Here is a 19,297-nt window from a genome sequence, read left to right as displayed (position 1 = left end):
GGGACAATGTCAAATGGCAGCAAATATGTTTTTATTGGGGGCTAATGTATTGTGACCTGATTATTTATCATCTGGTTTTATCGTTTGAAAATATTGTTTTTATTATTTAAAGAAGTGCTATCGCACAGGTGACTTTAAGCACGTTTGTGCATGAGTTTGGGCCAATTTCAATTGTCAGGTTGTAAATCTGATCTGATCCGTTGTGTCCTGGCACAACATGAGCAGCTGGCACTCATGCTACAAATACTACTTTCTCTTGGCCTCATGTGTACACAGACACATTCTTCTGAGTATCTGTTGAGTCACTGGAGGTCATTGAGGTGCAAAGAAGTCAAGTCGGCTAATTTAATCTCACATTTACACGTAGAAACGGTTTATTTTTTCCTCGCCGAATAACCGCACAATCTTCACTTTTTGTATTTGTTGCAGCTGCAGTCGGTCTCATTTCAATCAGTGTTTATGTGCATTTAAGTAACCAGGTTAGAATAGAATACTTTAATGTCATTGTCAAAAACAACGAAAAACAGTTTAGCAGCTCTTACAGTAAAGACAAACATTAAAAACAACCATAGAAACATTCACAACACAAGTAGACAGATAAATAAGTGGATCATCATAAAGTGCACGTGCCATTGAGTATTGTTCAGCAGTTAGTGCTAGTGTCCTCAACTTTTTTTTGGGAGGGGGTTGATTCTATACATTTGACAGCCTGTGGGTAAAAGCTGTTTTTTAGTCTGTTTGTGCGTGTTTTAATTGTCCTGTATCCTGTATCTCCTTCCAGGTGGAAGGGGAGCAAACAGTGCATGTCCAGGGTGGGTGGGGTCTTTGGTTACTCTGAGAAACTAGGTCAAGCGGGTTATCAGAGCGTGTTTATGTGCACTGTACTAACCAAGTTACTGTAAATCTGCTTAAACATGCAGCCGGTTTTTATCATCTCGATCCTCTACATCTGACCTGATTTTGTCGTTTTGTTTCTATCTGAGCAGTAAGTGTGACTGAATTTGACAAATGGTTGAAACTGACTCACTTAGACTAGTAGATGCTACTTGATTTTATTGTTCCAGAATTATTTAAAATACGACAACACATCGCTTCATTCTTGAAGTCGTATTCTTGCACATGCGTACATGCTAAAAGCAGATTAGGAACCTTGTTGTTACCTGAATACAAGAAATCTGGGTTCTCCAGAAGTCAAGATTTCTATAATTCAGGTTTCTCGTTTAAATGACATTTAAAGGGACACTGAGTCGGATCGAGCGACACCTAGTGGTAAGGTTGCAGATTGTTACCAACTGAATACCCATCGATTCACATTACTACAGTTTCACTAAAGCTACGGTGGCCTACAAGGGACATAAAGGCCAGCGTTTGATTTGTCCTTTCTGGGCTACTGTAGAAACACGGCGGACTCCTTGAAGGACACCTGCTCTATTTGTAGATATGAAAGGCTCATTCTAATGAAAACACAACTATTATTAGTTTCATGTGATCTATAAACTAATAAAAACATATTTATGAATATTATATTACATGTCTGGCAATAGGTAAGCTTTACACTGGCCCTTTAAGAAAGCGTCTTTTCTACAGAAATCTTATGTGAACGTCTTTTCTTCTCTTCAGGTCCAAGTTAAGTCTCTTCCAGTCCAGATCCAGTCTTCAGAGGGCGAGTGTAAAGGTAAGAGATCTTTACATCAGACAAAAAAAATAAAAACTGCTCGTTTTCTTGAGTCGTCAGTCGTGAACGTTTTACCTTCCAGCTGAAAGCCAAGAGGAGCGAGTGTAACTCCAAAGCCACGCACGCCCGAAACGACTACCTTCTGATGCTAGCAGCCGCTAACGCTCACCAGCAGCGCTACTACGACACAGACCTCATGGACTGCATCAAGGTGAGGACGCACACTCTGGAGGGAGGGATGAATGAATGGATGGGAGGTAGACGCGGACTGTAAACTTTAAAAGTGTGCATTCGTCTGCAGGTGTCGGATGGAAGAATCTACGAGCAGGTGAAAGATTACCTGGTCTCGCTGTGTCAGACTGAGCTGGAAAGTTACCAGGCCGTCCACGACACCTTCAACCAGCTGTTGAACAGCTCTAATGGGGTGAGTCGTCACACCCGCTGCACAACCCGAACGTCACCTTTTTGTATCCAATCATTTCAATATTGTGTTTGCCGATGCTCTTATTAGCCCAGGTGACACAGAAATGTTTGTGTCAAAGATCCTAAGTACATTTTGTGAAAGCATTCGCACAGCAGCAGAAAAGTTGAGTAAATACTTTATTTATTAAGTTATTTATCACAACTTGATCCAAATCCTGAAGGTCTTGAGTCAAAAACATTAAGTTGATCAGCTTAAACTGCTGGTATGAACAGTGGCGGGTCGTGCATTTCCTACCTAAGCCTGCTGTCTGATATCGTATACATAAATACGCGCATGACGGGATGTTGTTTGTTTAACCGACGGAGAGAGAGAAACATAGAAAGAAACAGAGGTGAGATCTGATTGAATAAAGAGCGTTAAGGAGCGGGCTTGAGGTGAACAAGCTCGCTGACCAGACCAGAAGCTGACACACAGGCAGAATGAACACAGGAAACAGGAGCTGTGCAATGAGAAAATAAGCTAATAGGGAAAAATAGTTATAATACATGTAGCGTATTTGTGAAAAACAATTACATTATAAAATTATAAAATAGCTATAACTTTGTGATTCTGTTTAGGCCAGCAGAGAAGGCTTGGCAGGCCCTGATGGCCCACCACTTATATGAAAGAAGAGGTGTCACTCTGTTGGAGTTGTTGGAACTACAGAAACACTCACGATTGCTCAGCGAAGCACCTTCAGCGTGAAGGATCTTCATCACAAACCAACTCTTTGTGATTACAGACAAGTTTAATTTAGTCTTGTCATCAAGTCCCTCACAGGGTTAAATATTGACGGCTAGAACCAGCTCAAGTAAAATAAAGTAAATGAGAAGCTGCGATCTGAGAGTTTGTTTTTCATACACAGAGAGGCAGAGAGGAAAGATCAAATATTTAAGAATAGATATAGAGCTGAGAAATGTTCCACTGGAGATCCGACTGTCGTGACGGAGAGCAGCTCAACATGTCCCTTCAGGAAGAACCCTTATAGGACCCTTCTCTCTCAGAGCAGCCCGAAGTGGACAAAAGGTTTTGGCCTTTTAATTTGGTTTATTTCAGCCGATGGCAATCGATGTGATGAAGCCCTTCAGGATGCGTTCAGGGTCACTCGCTGTCTTTGGACAAGCTGAACTCTACCGGCTCACCGCCCGCTAATTTATTTGGAAGGTGTGCGTTACCTCTCGGCTCTTCGGTTACACACACTCGAGCCGTCGTTGGCCTCTTCCAGTCTGGTTTGCTCAGGTTCACCTTTCCTCGCTGGCGCCGAAGGGACATTTTCTTTTCTGCCAGAATGTGAACAAACCGTTTTTTCGAGAGGGAAGCAGCGGGTGCGGCGGTTTCTCAACGGAGCTCCCGTTGCTTCCTGTGTCGACACAAGTCCCCCGAAGCAGATCTCATGTGTGCTTCGTGTCACGTCACATTTAGATCTGACGAGATGAAGCGCTCGTATGTTTAATTGTTTTATTGTGTTGTGTTTTAGTGGAATCTGTTTCACTGCGCAGCTCATACAAATCTGGAGAAACTAAACACATGAATCTCAGTAGTGAACAAAACCTTTCCAGGTGAAGTTTCATTCAACAGTGGGACATCTCGTGCAGGGCGTTCTCTTTTAATTATCTCCACCTTTTTCAGGCCATGAAACTAGAGGCCTTTGTCTTTTGAAAGAGAAAAGAAACACTGAGCAACAGAAACAATCGACTAAGAAGTTGTTTCTTTTTCTTTTTATCTTTGTAGTCTGTGTGCATAAAGAGTTCTGCTTCATATTTGTCAAAACTTCAACATGTATTTAATCTTTTACCCCAATAGGTTCTGCAAGAGTTTCACCAGCAGCAGTTTGTACAGAAGAACCTCATGTTTCAGCAAGCCCCCGAATTCTCGTTCCAGCCCATCGACTCCGATACGGTAAATCCCAACCTTTTTTATTTCTAGTAGTGGTGGATGTGCTCCTTTTTTACTTTGGTCCTTCAATGGAAGTAGACACTGCTTTGGTTGCTCAGTGTGTTGCATAAAGTGTCTGTGCGGTCGATGTTGTATGAGACACTAACGGCACGCAAGGGGTTTCACAGAAGACCTTTTTGATCGTATTTGGTGAAAAAAAAACATGGTAAAGCTCTTGCGATTAATTGACGAGTACATTTTGGGAGTAGCTTATGACTAAAATAAAGGAGTTGTGAATGCCCGACAGCACACTGTTAACATGCCTGAGATAAAACTTCTGGCTGCACAAATGCACCAAAATGTCAAAACCAAATGTGGGTCAACAAACAAATGCCGTTTCAGAACCTTCGTTTCTCTGAAACCCTCGTACAGGTTAGACGCCGGCCGCAGTCGTTAGCTAACACTCAATAAATCTTGAGAGTTCGGCTCTTGGGTTGCTAAAAATAGCTTGTAAACAATGATGTGGGGAACAGATGGCAGCCTGCGATTTAAATAAATGGATACGACCACTAAACCTCTGAGGCTTCATCCACTACTACGTTTTCGCTTCAGAACGCATAACTTTTGTTGGTTAAAAAAATTAAAAGGAGACGTTTGAAAACGCTGCTGCCGTCGTTACGGTTTGTTTAAAAAGTAAAGACAGGGTTCGTACGGTCATGGAAAACTTGGAAAAGTCATGGAATTTTAAAATGGTTATTTCCTGGCTTGGAAAAGTTTTTGAAAAAAATAAATTCCCCAAATTTTTGGAAAAGGCATGGAAATGTGTTATATTCATATGTTCATGTCATTCATTTACGCCGAGTTTAAAATAATGAATATGCTTTTAAAAGAAAGACGCTCAAAATATAAGCAGGCATATACAGGTATTTATATACATGTTTGTTCTTTTAATCAAACGATTGTCCCTCATTCATTTGTGTCATTTAAGATATACTGTATGCTTTGGAATTCTCATTGTTAGTTTAAATATTACATTTTCTCACTTTTTCATGTTTACACCGAGATTTCCCAAAATGTTTGGTCATGGAAATGTGGTTTAAAGTCATGGAAAAGTCATGGCAATCCATTGGTAAAAAATGTGTATGAACCCTGCAAGAAAAGGAGAAACATTAAACTTGTCAGTTTAATGTTTTTATTTACTGTCTATGCTTGTTTTTCTGTAAGTCATGAGCAGGCCAGGTGATGTGATTTTCCTTTAAAATTGTTTGGTTGAAAGTAATTTTAGGAGAAGAAAATAGGAATTAATAGAGAAGTCAAAGAACATTTGTTGAATTATCAAATGGATTGCCACAGAATGTTAACGTCGAACATGTTGTACTGACTTTGGTGATCACCTGATTTTTTTCCTTACGTGACACCAGCAAAGTTGTTACGTTACCCAGTGAAATACTCCACATCTAACCGGGTGGATCGGCACATTTTGATCCAAATATTCATCGTCCCCTGGGGATGAACCCTGCCGACTCTGGTCGTCACCTGACTTTTGTGGTTTTGAGCAGTGGTGGGTCGTGGATTTTCTACCTGCGCATTCCTTCAGTGATCAGCTGTTTAATAGCTGGGCGCGTTTTTTTTATAATTAAAAGTTATATCTACATGTATTATTTTTCCCTATCAGCTTATTTTCTTATTGCACAAGCTCCTGTCTTGTCTGTTCCTCAGCCTCTGGCTGCACGCGGGCGGATTCGCAGCTGGTTAAGCAGAGTTCTCATCCTATCAGATTTCACCTCTGTTTCTCTCTATGGTAGAAAAGGTCAGTTAAACTACATGGTGACGGCCAGCTAGGAGGGTTCTGTACTTGTGATTCCTCACAGAGTCAAAGAGCAGCAGCAGTAGCAGCACCCCCCTGAATCTACACACTCCAGTACAGTAGGTGGCGGTATGCACCTAGTCAAGTTGGTTGCGATCCCCCATTTAAACTTGAAGAAGAAGAACTTTCTGCAGACTTTCCCTGTGGACAAAAAATGGGGGTACATCCCAATCAGAATAAATAAAAAAACTGACGTAAATAATTAATAAATAAGACTCATTCCGCCAGTAGAAATCGATCCGCGCCCAGCTGTTAAACAGCCGATCCACTGAATGCGCAGGTAGAAAATCCACGGCCTGCCACTGAATAAATCCCCACCAGCAAATCCTTTTCTCCGGCTTCAACCTGAGTTCTAGCCCTAGCTTTTTCTTCTTCTTTTTTGGTTTTAAGGCGGCTTGCATCCAACAAAAGGCTCATTACCGCCACCTACTGCCGCTGTGGCGAAACACACGTCCAATAAAGCTGATCCTAATGCTAGTAGGCCTCGCCATATAGTGTAACCCGCTCTCGATTCCATATGGAAACGGAGGTGAAATGTGATTGGATGAGCGGTCTTAACTAGATCTTTAACCAGCGGCTGCGTCACACTGCAGGCTGGAAGCTGACCAACAGAGGAAGACATGAGAAAATAAGCTAATAGGGAAAAATAAGTATAATACATGTAGTGTATTTGTGAAAAACTATTCAATTATAAAATAGCTATAACTTTTAATTATAAAAATTTAAAAATATTATAAAAAATTTGAATTATAAAATAGCTTGTGATTCTGTTTCGGCCAGCAGAGGCCTAAACTGGTTTTGAGTGAAATATCTCAACGTCTATTGATTTCGATTGCCACATATTTGGTTCAGGCATTCATGTTCCTAAATTCTTATGATGTTGGTGATCCTCTGACTTCTCATCCAGTGCCATCAACCATCATTTAATACTTTAGTTTTGCAGGTTTTATTGTCATAGACTAAAGACGTTACCATCAGCCTCAACTGTACTTTTGTGTTTTAATACAATTAGTAAACGTTAGCATGTTTACACACTTCACTAATATCGTGACCATGGTAAACATTATACCTGCTAAACATCAGAACGTTAGTATCATCGCTGTGTAGATGTTAGCATCCTGATGATTTAGCTCGAGGCACCCAGATTATAAAGAAACTGATATCGTGTGGGAAGTTATTCATAATTTAATATCTACTCTTGTGTTTAGAATTGGCAAAAATAGATGAACATGCCCAACGGATAACCCTCGACCTTTAATTTGACCTGAGCTGTCGTACTCACAACAATGTAAAGATGGAGACGCTTTAACAAGCAGCGGCACAGGAATCTAACCAACGGACTCGTGCACGTCAGGACATGAACTTTGACCAGTTGCACACGTTCAGTATTTGCTCGTGTCGCTCTGGCTTTTATTACAGTCGTATTAAATTATGGCCGGACAACGATACAGTGGAGCCGCGTGCAGAGCAACATGAGCTCAACAAAGATAGCTGCAGGAAGGAAACGCACAAAGTGCTGCAACACACGCAGTTGCACATTAACAAGGTCATTATTTCTACTTTTTCTACATAACTGTCCAGAGTTGTAAAATCCTTCCTTGTGGGTTTTTTAATACCGTGAACAGCTGTTGAGTGTTTCGGCATCAACTTCATGGATCTATAGCTTTCAACTGGATTCCCTCGGATTGTATTTCAGGATTTTCCATCAGCCCCATTGGTTCTGCACTGGTTTGTGCTGTTTTCTGCCTGAATCTCCTGCTGTGATCTTATCAAAATCTGATCTCCCAGCTGTGTTGCCCCCGACACGTGGGGCTATAAAAGTGTTGTATCCCACAACGTGAAACCCCGCTTGAGTCGTGCTGCAGTCTGCTCTTAATTACAGCTTTGCACACTTGTTCACCAAGTCTCAGTTTTCCACCCGTACTGGTAATTTAAAGCATTTTTTCTTGCCCTATATGAAACATTAAACATCTGCATAAATGTCCAAAAAAGCCTTTCAGTGTCACACTCTTAACACGACCTTGGTGTGCAAAAAAACGTGCCAGAGGTGTTTCGCATCGCGTGTAGGTGTTTTCGCATCGCGGTCCGCGTTGCACGCGTCTTTCCGAGGTGCCCGCCGTCGCTCTCGGCCTCCGCTCCGCTGGTCAACACTGGACAATTTGTTCAAACTGCAAATACTGGCGTTGTTTTCGTTGGAAGTCAAACAAGCAGCAGCCTGTTCCTAAAGAAAACATTAGTGGTGGAGGGAGAGCCTCCCCTTCCTCCACCTCCCTCCCAAACCACTTGCATCAGACAGAGGGATCCGGTAAGGAATAGAGCTGAACTGGGAGGGAGGGGCAGGAGGTGGGCAGGGCCCTGTGAACAGCCCATCTGTGAAAAGGAGGCATTGTGAGTGGGCCTCATCGGAGTGCGCTGGTCCTCCCCGCCCAGGCCTTTCCCCTGCACACACTGCCGTTGTCATGCGGAAAACCTCCTAACTCACATTTTAGGGATTCGTTTCAGTCTTTTTAACCTTGGAACACTAACGTTAAAAATAGTCACATTATCACCATTGTCGGGTATATTTCACCCGATATAATGTACCTAATAAAATATACTTCTCATCAAAATATATTAAAATACAACAATACAAGGCAAGTTGAAGTACTCTTCTTTTATTTTCCCCTATGGAGCTTCGGGTGAAAATCACCCGACACGTGCCTGTTGAAAAAAACAGGGATTGGCGCAGAGACACGCCCAGCTTCAACAAGACACGCCTACCCTCAATAAGACACGCCTACCTTCAATAACGTCTGAGCATCATGACTCATGCAACTCAGACAAAAGCAACACAATGCAAATAACATAACCACAATCGAAACAAGTGAAAATCACCCGGCGTTAGTGTTCTATGGTTAAAGGATAAAAAAGTAAAATCGTAAAATTAAATCGCTTTTTCCACATAAACTAATAATCAAATATAGTTTTTATTTCACACTGTTTTACTACGACTACTGTTATTATAGCTTTTACTTCTATTTTATTAAAACATTTTAAATAGTTTTGTCTTTTAAGTTGCAGTTAAATTGCTGTAAATTGTTATACTATTATTATTATACAAAATATAATTTTCTGTGCTACACAAATAAAGTGGAATTGATTGCTAGATTGTAATTAATATCTGCACTCGGCAAGGGACGATATGAAACTTTCATGTCAGGGTTATCCTGGCCAAAATAATTGCGATTCACAATATTTATCCCGATAATCTTAAAAATATGCTTAACTTTTTTGTTTTTTGGGGATTGAAAAACAATCAATACATCTTTAGTCAGGCAATCATCATGTCCCCCCTGCATAAATAAAATATAAACACATTTTGTCTGACCAAATACAGTTGTTTATCTCTTTAGCCACATCTCTTCTTCTTTTTGCAACCAGAAGTGTCGCGAAAGGGCGGAGCCAAGTGCAACCGAACGCTGAATGAGACATTTTTAGAATCAAACGACCTGTCAATCACCTTGTAGCCCCGCCCCTAAAGCATCCCCTGCTTTATGGTCTGTTTGACACTAAATGACCATAATTTACTCAATGAACATCATGCTGTAATCAATAAGATTTGAAACTAGAGATTGAGCCATAAACTCATGTTTACAATGTTTACTGAGGGAATAAATCAAGAGAGAAGTAGAGTCATTTATATATGCTTCTATACAACCTGAGGAGTGTCCCCTGGTGGTCAGGAGAGAGAATGCAGGTTTAGGATATGAAGCATATACTTCTATACAACCAGAGTCGCCGCCCCCTGGTGGTCAGAAGAGAGAGTAGATGGTCAGATGAATGTTTCTGTACAACCTAAATGCAGCCTGCAGTGGTAAAAGCTGTATTCCAGCTCCACTCCTGTGTGCTGAAAAAGGTCTGTATAATTTGTAAAGAGGAAGTTGCCACCTTGACGCAACAAAAAGGTGTGATCATAACTTACACTGGTGTTTCTGGCATTTTGTGAAACCACAAGGTCCTCTTAGAGGTGTTCTGGTGGGTCATTACTTTTGAGCAAAGTTTTTATTTTGGAAACATTAATTTTACAAGGAATTATTTGTACTTCTATGTGACGTAATTTCCAGGAAATGTATTATTTGGACAAACCACCTCTCTTTTCGAAATCCCCTTTTTTTTTTTTTTATGGCCGTAGGGTGGAGCGGCCGTTTAAAATGCTCCATGTTCCAAGGCTACTGAGTCAGCAAGGTGTCTGAGTTCTGACTCTGACTTAAAAGCCTTTTTCTGAACACCCAGCACGCTAAAAGTTAGGCTTTATTTGACGTAACGGCAGGTGATTTCTTATCCACCAAAGTGATGTTCCGATATAAATATATTGGTTGTCGCTCTACGACTGTATGTTATAACACGTTATAACACGGTCAAGAACTTGTTGCAATCCAAACCTACTTTGCTTTTTTTTTGTTGCCATTTTCACTGAAAAACTACAATACTATCTATATCAGAATCTGCTTCATTGGTCATGTGTGTTTACACATACATGGAATTTGACTCGCTCTTCGTACTTATGTACATACACAATATAGAATAAACAAGATAAATATAAAAAAGACATTAAAGACAACAGGGACAAAAAGACAACAGTAGTCAGAGTAGTGCATTATATTATATCTATTTTAGCCTTTTATAGCAAGAATATGTGAGACAACATACGGACAGTCAAAGATTCAAAGAAAAAGTATCGTTATTACGCAATGCAGAGATTCACAAAGAAATGAAGAAAAGAAAATCCTGAAGAAACAAAAACAGTAGAATGTTCCTGAAGTGCTTTTTTATTTTTTTATTTGCATCAATCACATAACTATAACACGTTACACTGTTTATTTGTTTAGTTAGATCTTTGCACTGTTTGTTTTTTTATTATTCTATTTATTTGGTCTATATTGTGCATTTTCTTATATTTAATATTGCTTTACTTGTATCTATAAATCGGAATCAGCTTTATTGGCCATGTGTGTCTACGCATACATGGAATTTGACTCTGGTTTCACGTAGCTCTCATTGTACATATATACATATTATATACAATAAACAAGATATATATAAAAAGGACAACAGAAACTTCAAGACAATAGAGACAACATACATGCTGCTGGAATGAAAAAAAATTACCTTGCAGGATTAAACTCCTTAAAATAACTAAGCGATTATAACGTTTCACTAAAACCTTCATAAGTAACCCTTACAACGGTGGATTTCAGTCAAAGACACTGTAACCGTGCGGAAATGTGGAAGTCTAATAAATCCATCTAGATCATTTTTCTGACCAGTATTAGTGTCTCCAAATTACGAAGCGAGACCAGTTCAATTCCACTCTAGGGTTGTTCAGGAGTGATTTATTTCAGCATCAGCCTTCATAAATCCTGTCCAGTAGCTCTGATGTCCTGGTTAAATGTCGTTGTTTTTCTCTGTGTTTGTAGGTGATGCAGCTGCAGAAGGAGAGCGGAACGTCGGAGGAGCACAGTCTGGACAAAGAGGCGAGGAAGTGGGCTAGTCGCGTGGCCCGAGAATACAAGAGCGTCATCCACACGCAGCGGGTGAGAATTGTGCCGCAAAGAAAAACCACCGAATGACGAGAGAGACGTTGATGTTAGAGACTTCAGACAGATTCTGCAGACATATCTGATGCAGGATTGTCTGCAGAATACTTTAGATAATATTCAGATTCAACTTTATTGTCATTTCACAGAGTACAAGTACTCGGGCAACAAAATGCAGTTTTAGCATCTGACCAGCAGTGCAAAAAAAAAGAAGCAAAAGTGCAACGTGCTGGTATAACTAACTGATAAATAAAAAAATAACAGTATGAGTAGTATAAGCAAAATGTATGAAGTTTTTTGAATGTTTTTGTGCAAAATGTGATGGAGTTTCCCATAAATATATTATAGATCTGTCAGGTTATGGAGTAGTGATGGGATTTAATTGGATTTTGGATAATATTGTGGAAAATAAGCTCTAAAACAAACAAGAGTTTATGTTATATTAGCTTCTTGTTTGTGGCCGTTCTTTTTTTAACACACTTAAAAAGCTTCTAAATTCACCAGAGGGGTATTTTTTGATGTATTTTATATCATAGAACAAAACATTAAAAGCTCTCCAGCTTGTGTTAAACACACCTTATTTCAGGCATCCAACCAAAAACCCAGTAAAAAAAACATTGACTTAGAGACTAAGGAACCGGAAGTGCAACAAAAATAATTTCCAGGTTTCAGGACTCATTCCTGCAGCTTTCTCTTACAAAGCAGTAAAGAACACAAAGTTTTCTGTTTTGAGTCTACAAGGACGTTTGTCAGCCATAAATCAGTTTAATTAATTATTTAACAAGTCATAATATTCTGTCATTGTTTTCTTGTGCGCCGGCCAAAACAACACACCGGGAAGATAACTGAGATGGAGGAAAGAATAATGCGTTGTATTGTGTTGCAATAAATTATATTGGGCTTTAAACCTTTAATCAACCTTTAATTTTCCAAAGGAAAGTTTCACAGATAAGACAATCTAAAACGCCACAAAACATCAGCAGCAAGGAAGAGTTTCTGAGGCAACGATCTGAATTCATAGTTGTGCAATTACACAAGCATACATAACAGCTGCTTTTAATTTGGAGACTTTGGTCGATGTAAATCTTGTTTTTACTTTAAGAATACAATGCATTTGCATTGTAAAAACAAGATTTGAAGTTTTGCAAAACTGTATTTACTTCCCTTTATGTAAAGTGTTTAAATAGACTATCTGCAAACATATCACACGATTACAAAGCTGCAGCAGATCCACCAGAAAGTGTTGTTGTACGGTTCCATCATGCAAAATCATCTTTGCATCTCTGACGACTGGAAATTCATTTTAATAGAACCTCCTGGTAAATTCAGCAACACACCTGTCCTCACGTCTAGTATTTAAATGTCATGTTTTCAACATGAGCTTTAATTGTATCTCTGTATCTTGTGTCACCGTTTCACCTCCCTGCAAACTAGCATCAGCTGTAAACACTGATAACAACATCGGGTAGCTGCTATTTCAGTTTGTCTTTGTGTATTTATTGTATCTGTCCCTATCAAATATACCATACATACATACATAGTGCTGCCATGGAGGCAGTTATTTAGCTGCATGCTAATATGTTGTGGCGAATGAACTTTTAGCATCTCCTGGTCCATCTCCTGGTCAAAATTATGTTAACGACCAAAAAACGTATTTTTCTTCTAAACTGAAAACTGGCCTTTACCCAAAAGCAACAATGTAGCTCAGTTTGATAATAGTAAACCTGGAGATCATGAAATCATCCAATCATCCACTATGTGATGAAGCAATACGACGCAGAGATAAGAACTCGTCATCTTCATGACCTTTAACCCTTTCACTGGTTTTATTGTGAAAGTCTAGCGATATCCAACCAGCCGTAAACTGTTTCGATGAAACAGAAAATGTATCACTCGCGTTACACTGAAGCGTGATCAAATTCAATCAATTGATGATCTTATTGTTATATATTTGTTGTTTTTAGGCTCTGGAGGGATATGGGACGCAGGAGTCATCAGAGCAGAACAACTGTGAGCTGGAGACCAAGATGGAGGTGGCCAGGCAGAGTCTTCGGAGGGCAGAGGTGTGTGTGTGTGTGTGTGTGTGTGTGTGTGTGTGTGTGTGTGTGTGTGTGTGTGTGTGTGTGTGTGTGTGTGTGTGTGTGTGTGTGTGTGTGTGTGTGTGTGTGTGTGTGTGTGTGATTAGTGTCCTGTCGCTTAAAGTTGCCCCAGTGCGCCCCCTGCTGGTTACAGTGATGATGAAAATTGGGATGTGCAAATTTTGTTCATGTTCTCTCGATTAATCGAGAAAATGATTGTGAGATTAGTCGGTGATGAGTCGTGAGTTGAAGCCCTAATGCGCAGTGTGTAATTAGAAGTAGCAGTCGCAGCTGAGACCAGAGTGCATCGAGTCAGACAAGAAAAAAATAAAAAGTCCAAATAGATCACAGTTCAGTTGTCTGACCTGCGATCTCTGAATAAAGCTTGAATATAGAATGCCAGTAAAGAGCGCTGCAGAACCTAAAACCTGGAAATGAGTCGGCCTTTTCAGTCAGTGGGTATGTTGAATGGGTTTTTGGTTAAGATGCCTGAAATAAAGTGTGTGTTACAAAATGTGTCATTAAAAAACCTCTCTGGTGAATTTAAAACTCTTTTACGTGTCCGAACAACGGCCGTAACTTAACAAGTGTCAACGCTACAAGGCTCAACGTGACGCTAACATTGACATTTAACCTTTTTGTGTGTTTTTGTGTGCGTTCCTTTTTCTGACTGCTGCAGACGGTCAAAGTGAAAGCAGAGGCCCGTCTGGACCTGCTGAGGGAGGCGGGCATTGCGGTTGAAACGTGGCTGAAGAGCGCGATGAACCAGGTGATGGAGGAGCTGGAGAACGAACGCTGGAACAACCTCAATACCCATGATCCTTCGCTCTCTGTAAGACCCGTAAACGTGACTTTAACGTTGTGTGTGTATATATGTTTTAAATAAAGAAATGAGTACAACGGCGGTCATATTTCTGCAGGGGACGGCAGATTTGGAGCGAGAGGACGAGGAGGAGATGGAGGACAGTGGGGAAGTGTTGGACGACAGCAGCTCCAGCCCCTCAAGTACTCTGAAGAACTACCCCCTCACCTGCAAAGTACTTTACTCATACAAGGTATACAACGGAATACAAAACGCCTTCGGCCTCCAGTGGAGCTGCCGTTGTAAATAACGTCTGTAAATTCGGTCGCTGATGTGATTTTCAATAAGCACCGAGCCGTTGATGGCCGACGTTCTGATCCGGTTCCGTGTTTTCCAGGCGTCTCAGCCGGATGAGCTGACCATCGAGGAGCAGGAGATCTTAGAGGTTATTGACGATGGAGACATGGAGGACTGGGTCAAGGTAGTCTACGTTCACTGTCATTTATCATTTAGGTTTTTTGAGCCTCTTTGTTTGAGTGCAGGAACTTTCCCCACCCCAAGAGACTACGACTATTTAGTTAATTTTTTAAAAGTAGAACTGGGACTCAAACTACCAGGAACTTCTTGATGTAAATGCTGAGTTTATATTTTCTGCGTTTCCAGGCCAGAAACCGCGGCGGGCAGGTCGGCTACGTCCCGGAGAAATATCTGCAGCTTCCTTCCTCCAACAGCCTGCTCAGTATGCTGCAGGCTCTGGCCGCGCTGGACGCCCGATCCCATTCCTCCAGCAACTCCACCGAACCGGAAACCGAACTACCAACTGGCTCCGTCAATGGAGACTCCAGTGGTGAGGGATGCCTCCGCTTAAAAACGCGCTTGCAGAGATCTACTCTATCTATATTTTTTATTATTTTATTTATTAATTTATATATATATTTTTTTAAATTCTATTTATTAATTTATACATATATTTTTTTAATATTTATTATTTTATATATATATATATATAAAAAAATAACCTATCCTTCTTTGTTTCAGTGTCATTCGCGAAGGCCCTGTACGACTACGCGGGACAAACGGAGGACGAGCTGTCGTTTCCAGAAGGGGCCATCATCCGCATCCTGAGCAGGGAGACCCACGAGGACGACGGTTTCTGGGAGGGAGAGTTTAACGGCCTCGTCGGCGTTTTCCCCGCCGTCCTGGTGGAGGATCTCGCCGGCGCAAACAGCGAGAACGGAGACGGACAAAGAGATGGATGTTCACAGGTACGTTGATGCGGAGAAAAGGTGTCGAGGAATATGACGGTTATACGCGGGGGGGAAAGACGGTAATCAGTGAGTAATGTGCGTCAGATACATTTTAAATGCTTCCTCTACGGGTTTGTTCTGGTTTGTTGGAGAACAGTTTAAAAATATTTGGCTTGTATTTATTATCCAGCATCTCTGAATTTCTCCTACAAATATTTCTAAAAGTTTAATTAAAGGACTAAAAATTATCTTTGGATATATCTTTGAATCACTCACAAAAGAAAGTGTCTCTGTGTCTTTAGTAATAAAATGTTGTATAACTTAGGTTCTGAATGGCATGTGAACAAACCCCTTTGCATAAACCCTCAGAATATATGTAGGAATGAAAGAGTAAAGTTTGGTGGATGTAAGAGCTGCTGAAGTGGAGATTTCTGGATCAGAGTCTGAGAACGTCCGTGTGTGTTTACATTACACACATTGTGAAGACTCTACAGGTGAATAGGGTCAAAACATTAACTCATAGATATCACCATGAAACCTAACCATTTCATCACTGACATTAAGAGGAGGATTTATTGTATTACGAGTTTTCTGAAATGGTATGTTTAAATATGAAAGTGAGGCATTATCTAATGGTAACTTTCTGTGAATTGAGAATAAATCGACAGACAATCAATCAATCAATCAAACTTGTATTACAGACTCAAGGTCCAGATAATACAAAAGACATTAAATAGAATAAAATACATACAAAAGCACAATTAAAATACATAGACTTATCGATGCTTCATAAATAGACAGCTGTACCAATGTCTCCACAGATGCGACTGGTAGCGTGTAATACTATACTTTATGTTTGATAAAACCAAGATGATCTTATTTTCAGAGTCATTAACTCAACAGATAAATGTATACATAAGATTTCTTAAAACAGTTTGGAAACTCCTGCAGCCACAAACATTTCACCTGGCACTACACCATCTCGGTCTGTTAGTAGTATTCTCATGGCGTCATTATAAGCTACTTGAAGTATCTGTAGGCTATTTTGTAATCAGAAAGTAGTGAAATAAATGTTTTTCCACTAGCCTGTAACTTGTTAAAGTAAAAAAGCACAACATGTCATAAATAATCAGTGCATGCAAAACAAAGCCTTCAGAAATTTGACAAATACTCAGAGAATCGTCTGTATAAATAGATCCTCTGTAACTTCACCCTCGCTGTGTTCAGGCGTCCCCGTCCCCTCTGGCTCAGTGCGACCGATCCCCTCGCAGTCCTTTCCACCCGGGTTCGCTCCACAGCAGCCCCTTGCAGACGCCCACCGTATCCTCTCCTCTGTCCAGCCCCTGCAGCCCCACGGCGTCTCCCACTGGCCGGCCGCCCTCCTATCACAACGGACATCACAGGCCGGCACCGGCGCCGCACAAAAGCCCCTTTCAGAGTAAGAGCTCCTGGTTAGTCTGCGGTTAAAGCAAAGAGTTTGACGTCTGCGTGGTCGTGATGTGTAATGTCGCCTATCGTCTGCAGGTCCAGTCCAAGGCTCCCCTCAACCCCCCAAATACCCAGAGAGCAGCTCCAGCACCATTCGACCGGTGAGTGAACGCACAACAACCCTTAAAGTTTACGATCATGTAAAATATGGGTCCAATCCCAATCTCCACCCTTAAGCACTCACGGACTTTAAGGCGCGCTCCCGTGAAGTCCTTGAGGGTTTAGGACTGTCCCATTATCAAATCATAGAGTGCTTGAGGGCTCTCTGGCAGACATTTTGACCCCTTTATGAACCCTTTCCGTAAGTCAGCATTAGTGGCCGACTTTGCCGAAGGGAATTACCCACAGTTCATAGCAATGTGACGTTAAACACGCAGTTCCCAATGGAAGAATGGAGACGTAAAAATAAATAAAAAAGTAAACAAAGAGGCACATAGGCGTTTAGCCCGATAAAATACCTTTACACTACAACATTATGGATTAAAGATGGAACATAAAAACACATGAAATCAGAGGAATGCAAGCAGATTATTTATATATATTTACATTCATCAAACATTTCGTTTTGACAAAACAAGTAAATAGATTATTTAAAATGACTTTTCATCTTGTGAGGAAGACTTTCAAATCAGTGAATGAAAAGTATAAAATAAATACACAATTGTACACTTTCTTTTATGTAGACACGTGACACAAAGACACGTGAGCAAAGTGCTGTCCCGTTCCTATTTACACCATTTCAAGCCCTCACAGCCTCTCACACTCAACCACTTAGCAGCTGACGTCAGTAAGTCCCTGAGGGTTCAGGGTTTGAGGGTTTAGGGTGGAGATTGGGCCAGAGAGAAGCTGCTAAATGTCACATTAGAGAAGCTAGAGCCATCAAAGATGTGTTCAATTTCCTTTAATAGTGATTTTTAAAAGTAGTTGTGGCTGCATTTTGGTGTTTTTATTATCGATTTAGTGATTTTATGTTATTGTATGAGCTCATTATGAAGTGATATTCTACTCTTTGTGGCTTTGAACTGGCGCCACGGTGCTTTTCTGCTGCTTCATTCACAACAAATAAGCACAAAACTTGTTTTATATCATTAAAAAGCAATGAAACATGCTTGATTTACCTTCTGTATGCTTTGCATATTTTTCAAGCATTTTCTCACATATTTTACAAATAATTTTCAGACATTAATTTTTTGTAAAGTTTATTTACGAACATAATAATGACACATAAACCTAAATACACACTCAAGTAAAATACTGATAATACCATATATAGCATACTGCTAATAATTAGCTGTGTTGGTAACGGAGCCATTGATTGATGGATGTCTCCAGGTCCGCGCTGCTCCTCCACCTCCCAAGCAGCATCCTCGTGGGCAGGTGAAGCGGAGGGAGGAGGTGGAGATCACGCTGGTGTGACGCCGGTCACGCGAGCGGCTGCGGCTCTGTTCAAACCGGCCTGGACTTCACGGCTCTGTGGCCTCTGAACTTCTCTCCCAAAGGAAACCCGAGCAGACTCAGCCCCCCCCCCCCCATGAAGATGGCCTGGAGGCCCGTTAGCTCTCAACACCTTGTGAGGGTCAGTGTGCTGTGGAGGAATATCGTGCCTTTCTCTTAACTCCACTCCATACCGTCCACCTCTTCTACACGGACGTGAATCATCTTTACACAAACAAATACAAATATATTGATGACAGATATATTGACTGACCTGCTGTCAGATATCAGTCCTGCTATCGGTGTTCAAATCCTGTTTCTTTGCTCAAAGTAACCGATATAGTGATAACTGGCCGATAATGCGATGATCGTGTGTCGGAGGCCTAAATATATACAGTAAAACGTGTTCACATCAGTCTCAGCGAAAGGAGAGTTAGAAAAACTTGAGAAAGTGGTGAAATGGCGCCGGTTCTGACGGTATTAACAGAAAAAAATCATCACTGCAGATATTTATACCTTTTTTTGAAAAGAGGCTAGCTGTTTCCCCCCCGTTTCCATTTTTTGTGCTAAGCTAACTGGTTGAAGCTTCATATTTAATGTAAACACACACAATATCAATCTTCTCCTCAATCCCTCTATGAGAATAGGAATTACGAGTAGTTTCTAAAAGCGTCTAACTAAATCGACCGGCTCATTGATCGGATGCGGCGATCAATACCTCGTAATAACGAGATGCAAAGTCGCGATTATAGGAAAACATCTTCTGTGAATGCAGCTTCAAGCGTCACCATT

The 19,297-nt window shown here is 40.8% G+C and overlaps 1 protein-coding gene across 1 annotated transcript in view; it reads left to right on the top strand.

Moving 5' to 3' along the window:
- The window catches only part of LOC306752260 (F-BAR and double SH3 domains protein 2-like), a gene marked incomplete at both ends in the record, with an annotated part of 34,217 nt that extends 15,730 nt beyond the window's left edge, over positions 1-18,487 (top strand). Inside the window, 14 exons of the mRNA XM_079236011.1 lie at positions 1,621-1,675; positions 1,758-1,886; positions 1,977-2,099; positions 3,942-4,037; positions 11,337-11,453; positions 13,421-13,519; positions 14,214-14,366; positions 14,455-14,589; positions 14,734-14,817; positions 15,000-15,183; positions 15,375-15,601; positions 16,811-17,021; positions 17,108-17,172; positions 18,404-18,487. Of these exons, the coding sequence (XP_079092137.1) occupies positions 1,621-1,675; positions 1,758-1,886; positions 1,977-2,099; positions 3,942-4,037; positions 11,337-11,453; positions 13,421-13,519; positions 14,214-14,366; positions 14,455-14,589; positions 14,734-14,817; positions 15,000-15,183; positions 15,375-15,601; positions 16,811-17,021; positions 17,108-17,172; positions 18,404-18,487 (1,762 nt within the window). The remainder of the gene's footprint in view (positions 1-1,620; positions 1,676-1,757; positions 1,887-1,976; positions 2,100-3,941; positions 4,038-11,336; positions 11,454-13,420; positions 13,520-14,213; positions 14,367-14,454; positions 14,590-14,733; positions 14,818-14,999; positions 15,184-15,374; positions 15,602-16,810; positions 17,022-17,107; positions 17,173-18,403) is intronic.
- Between the last annotated feature and the right edge of the window lie 810 nt (positions 18,488-19,297).

This window comes from Taurulus bubalis, assembly GCF_910589615.1.
Source record: "Taurulus bubalis genome assembly, chromosome: 2".
In the NCBI taxonomy this organism is placed as follows: domain Eukaryota; kingdom Metazoa; phylum Chordata; class Actinopteri; order Perciformes; family Cottidae; genus Taurulus; species Taurulus bubalis.
Note: the sequence above shows the minus strand (reverse complement) of the source record. Positions and strands in the feature narration are given on the sequence as shown.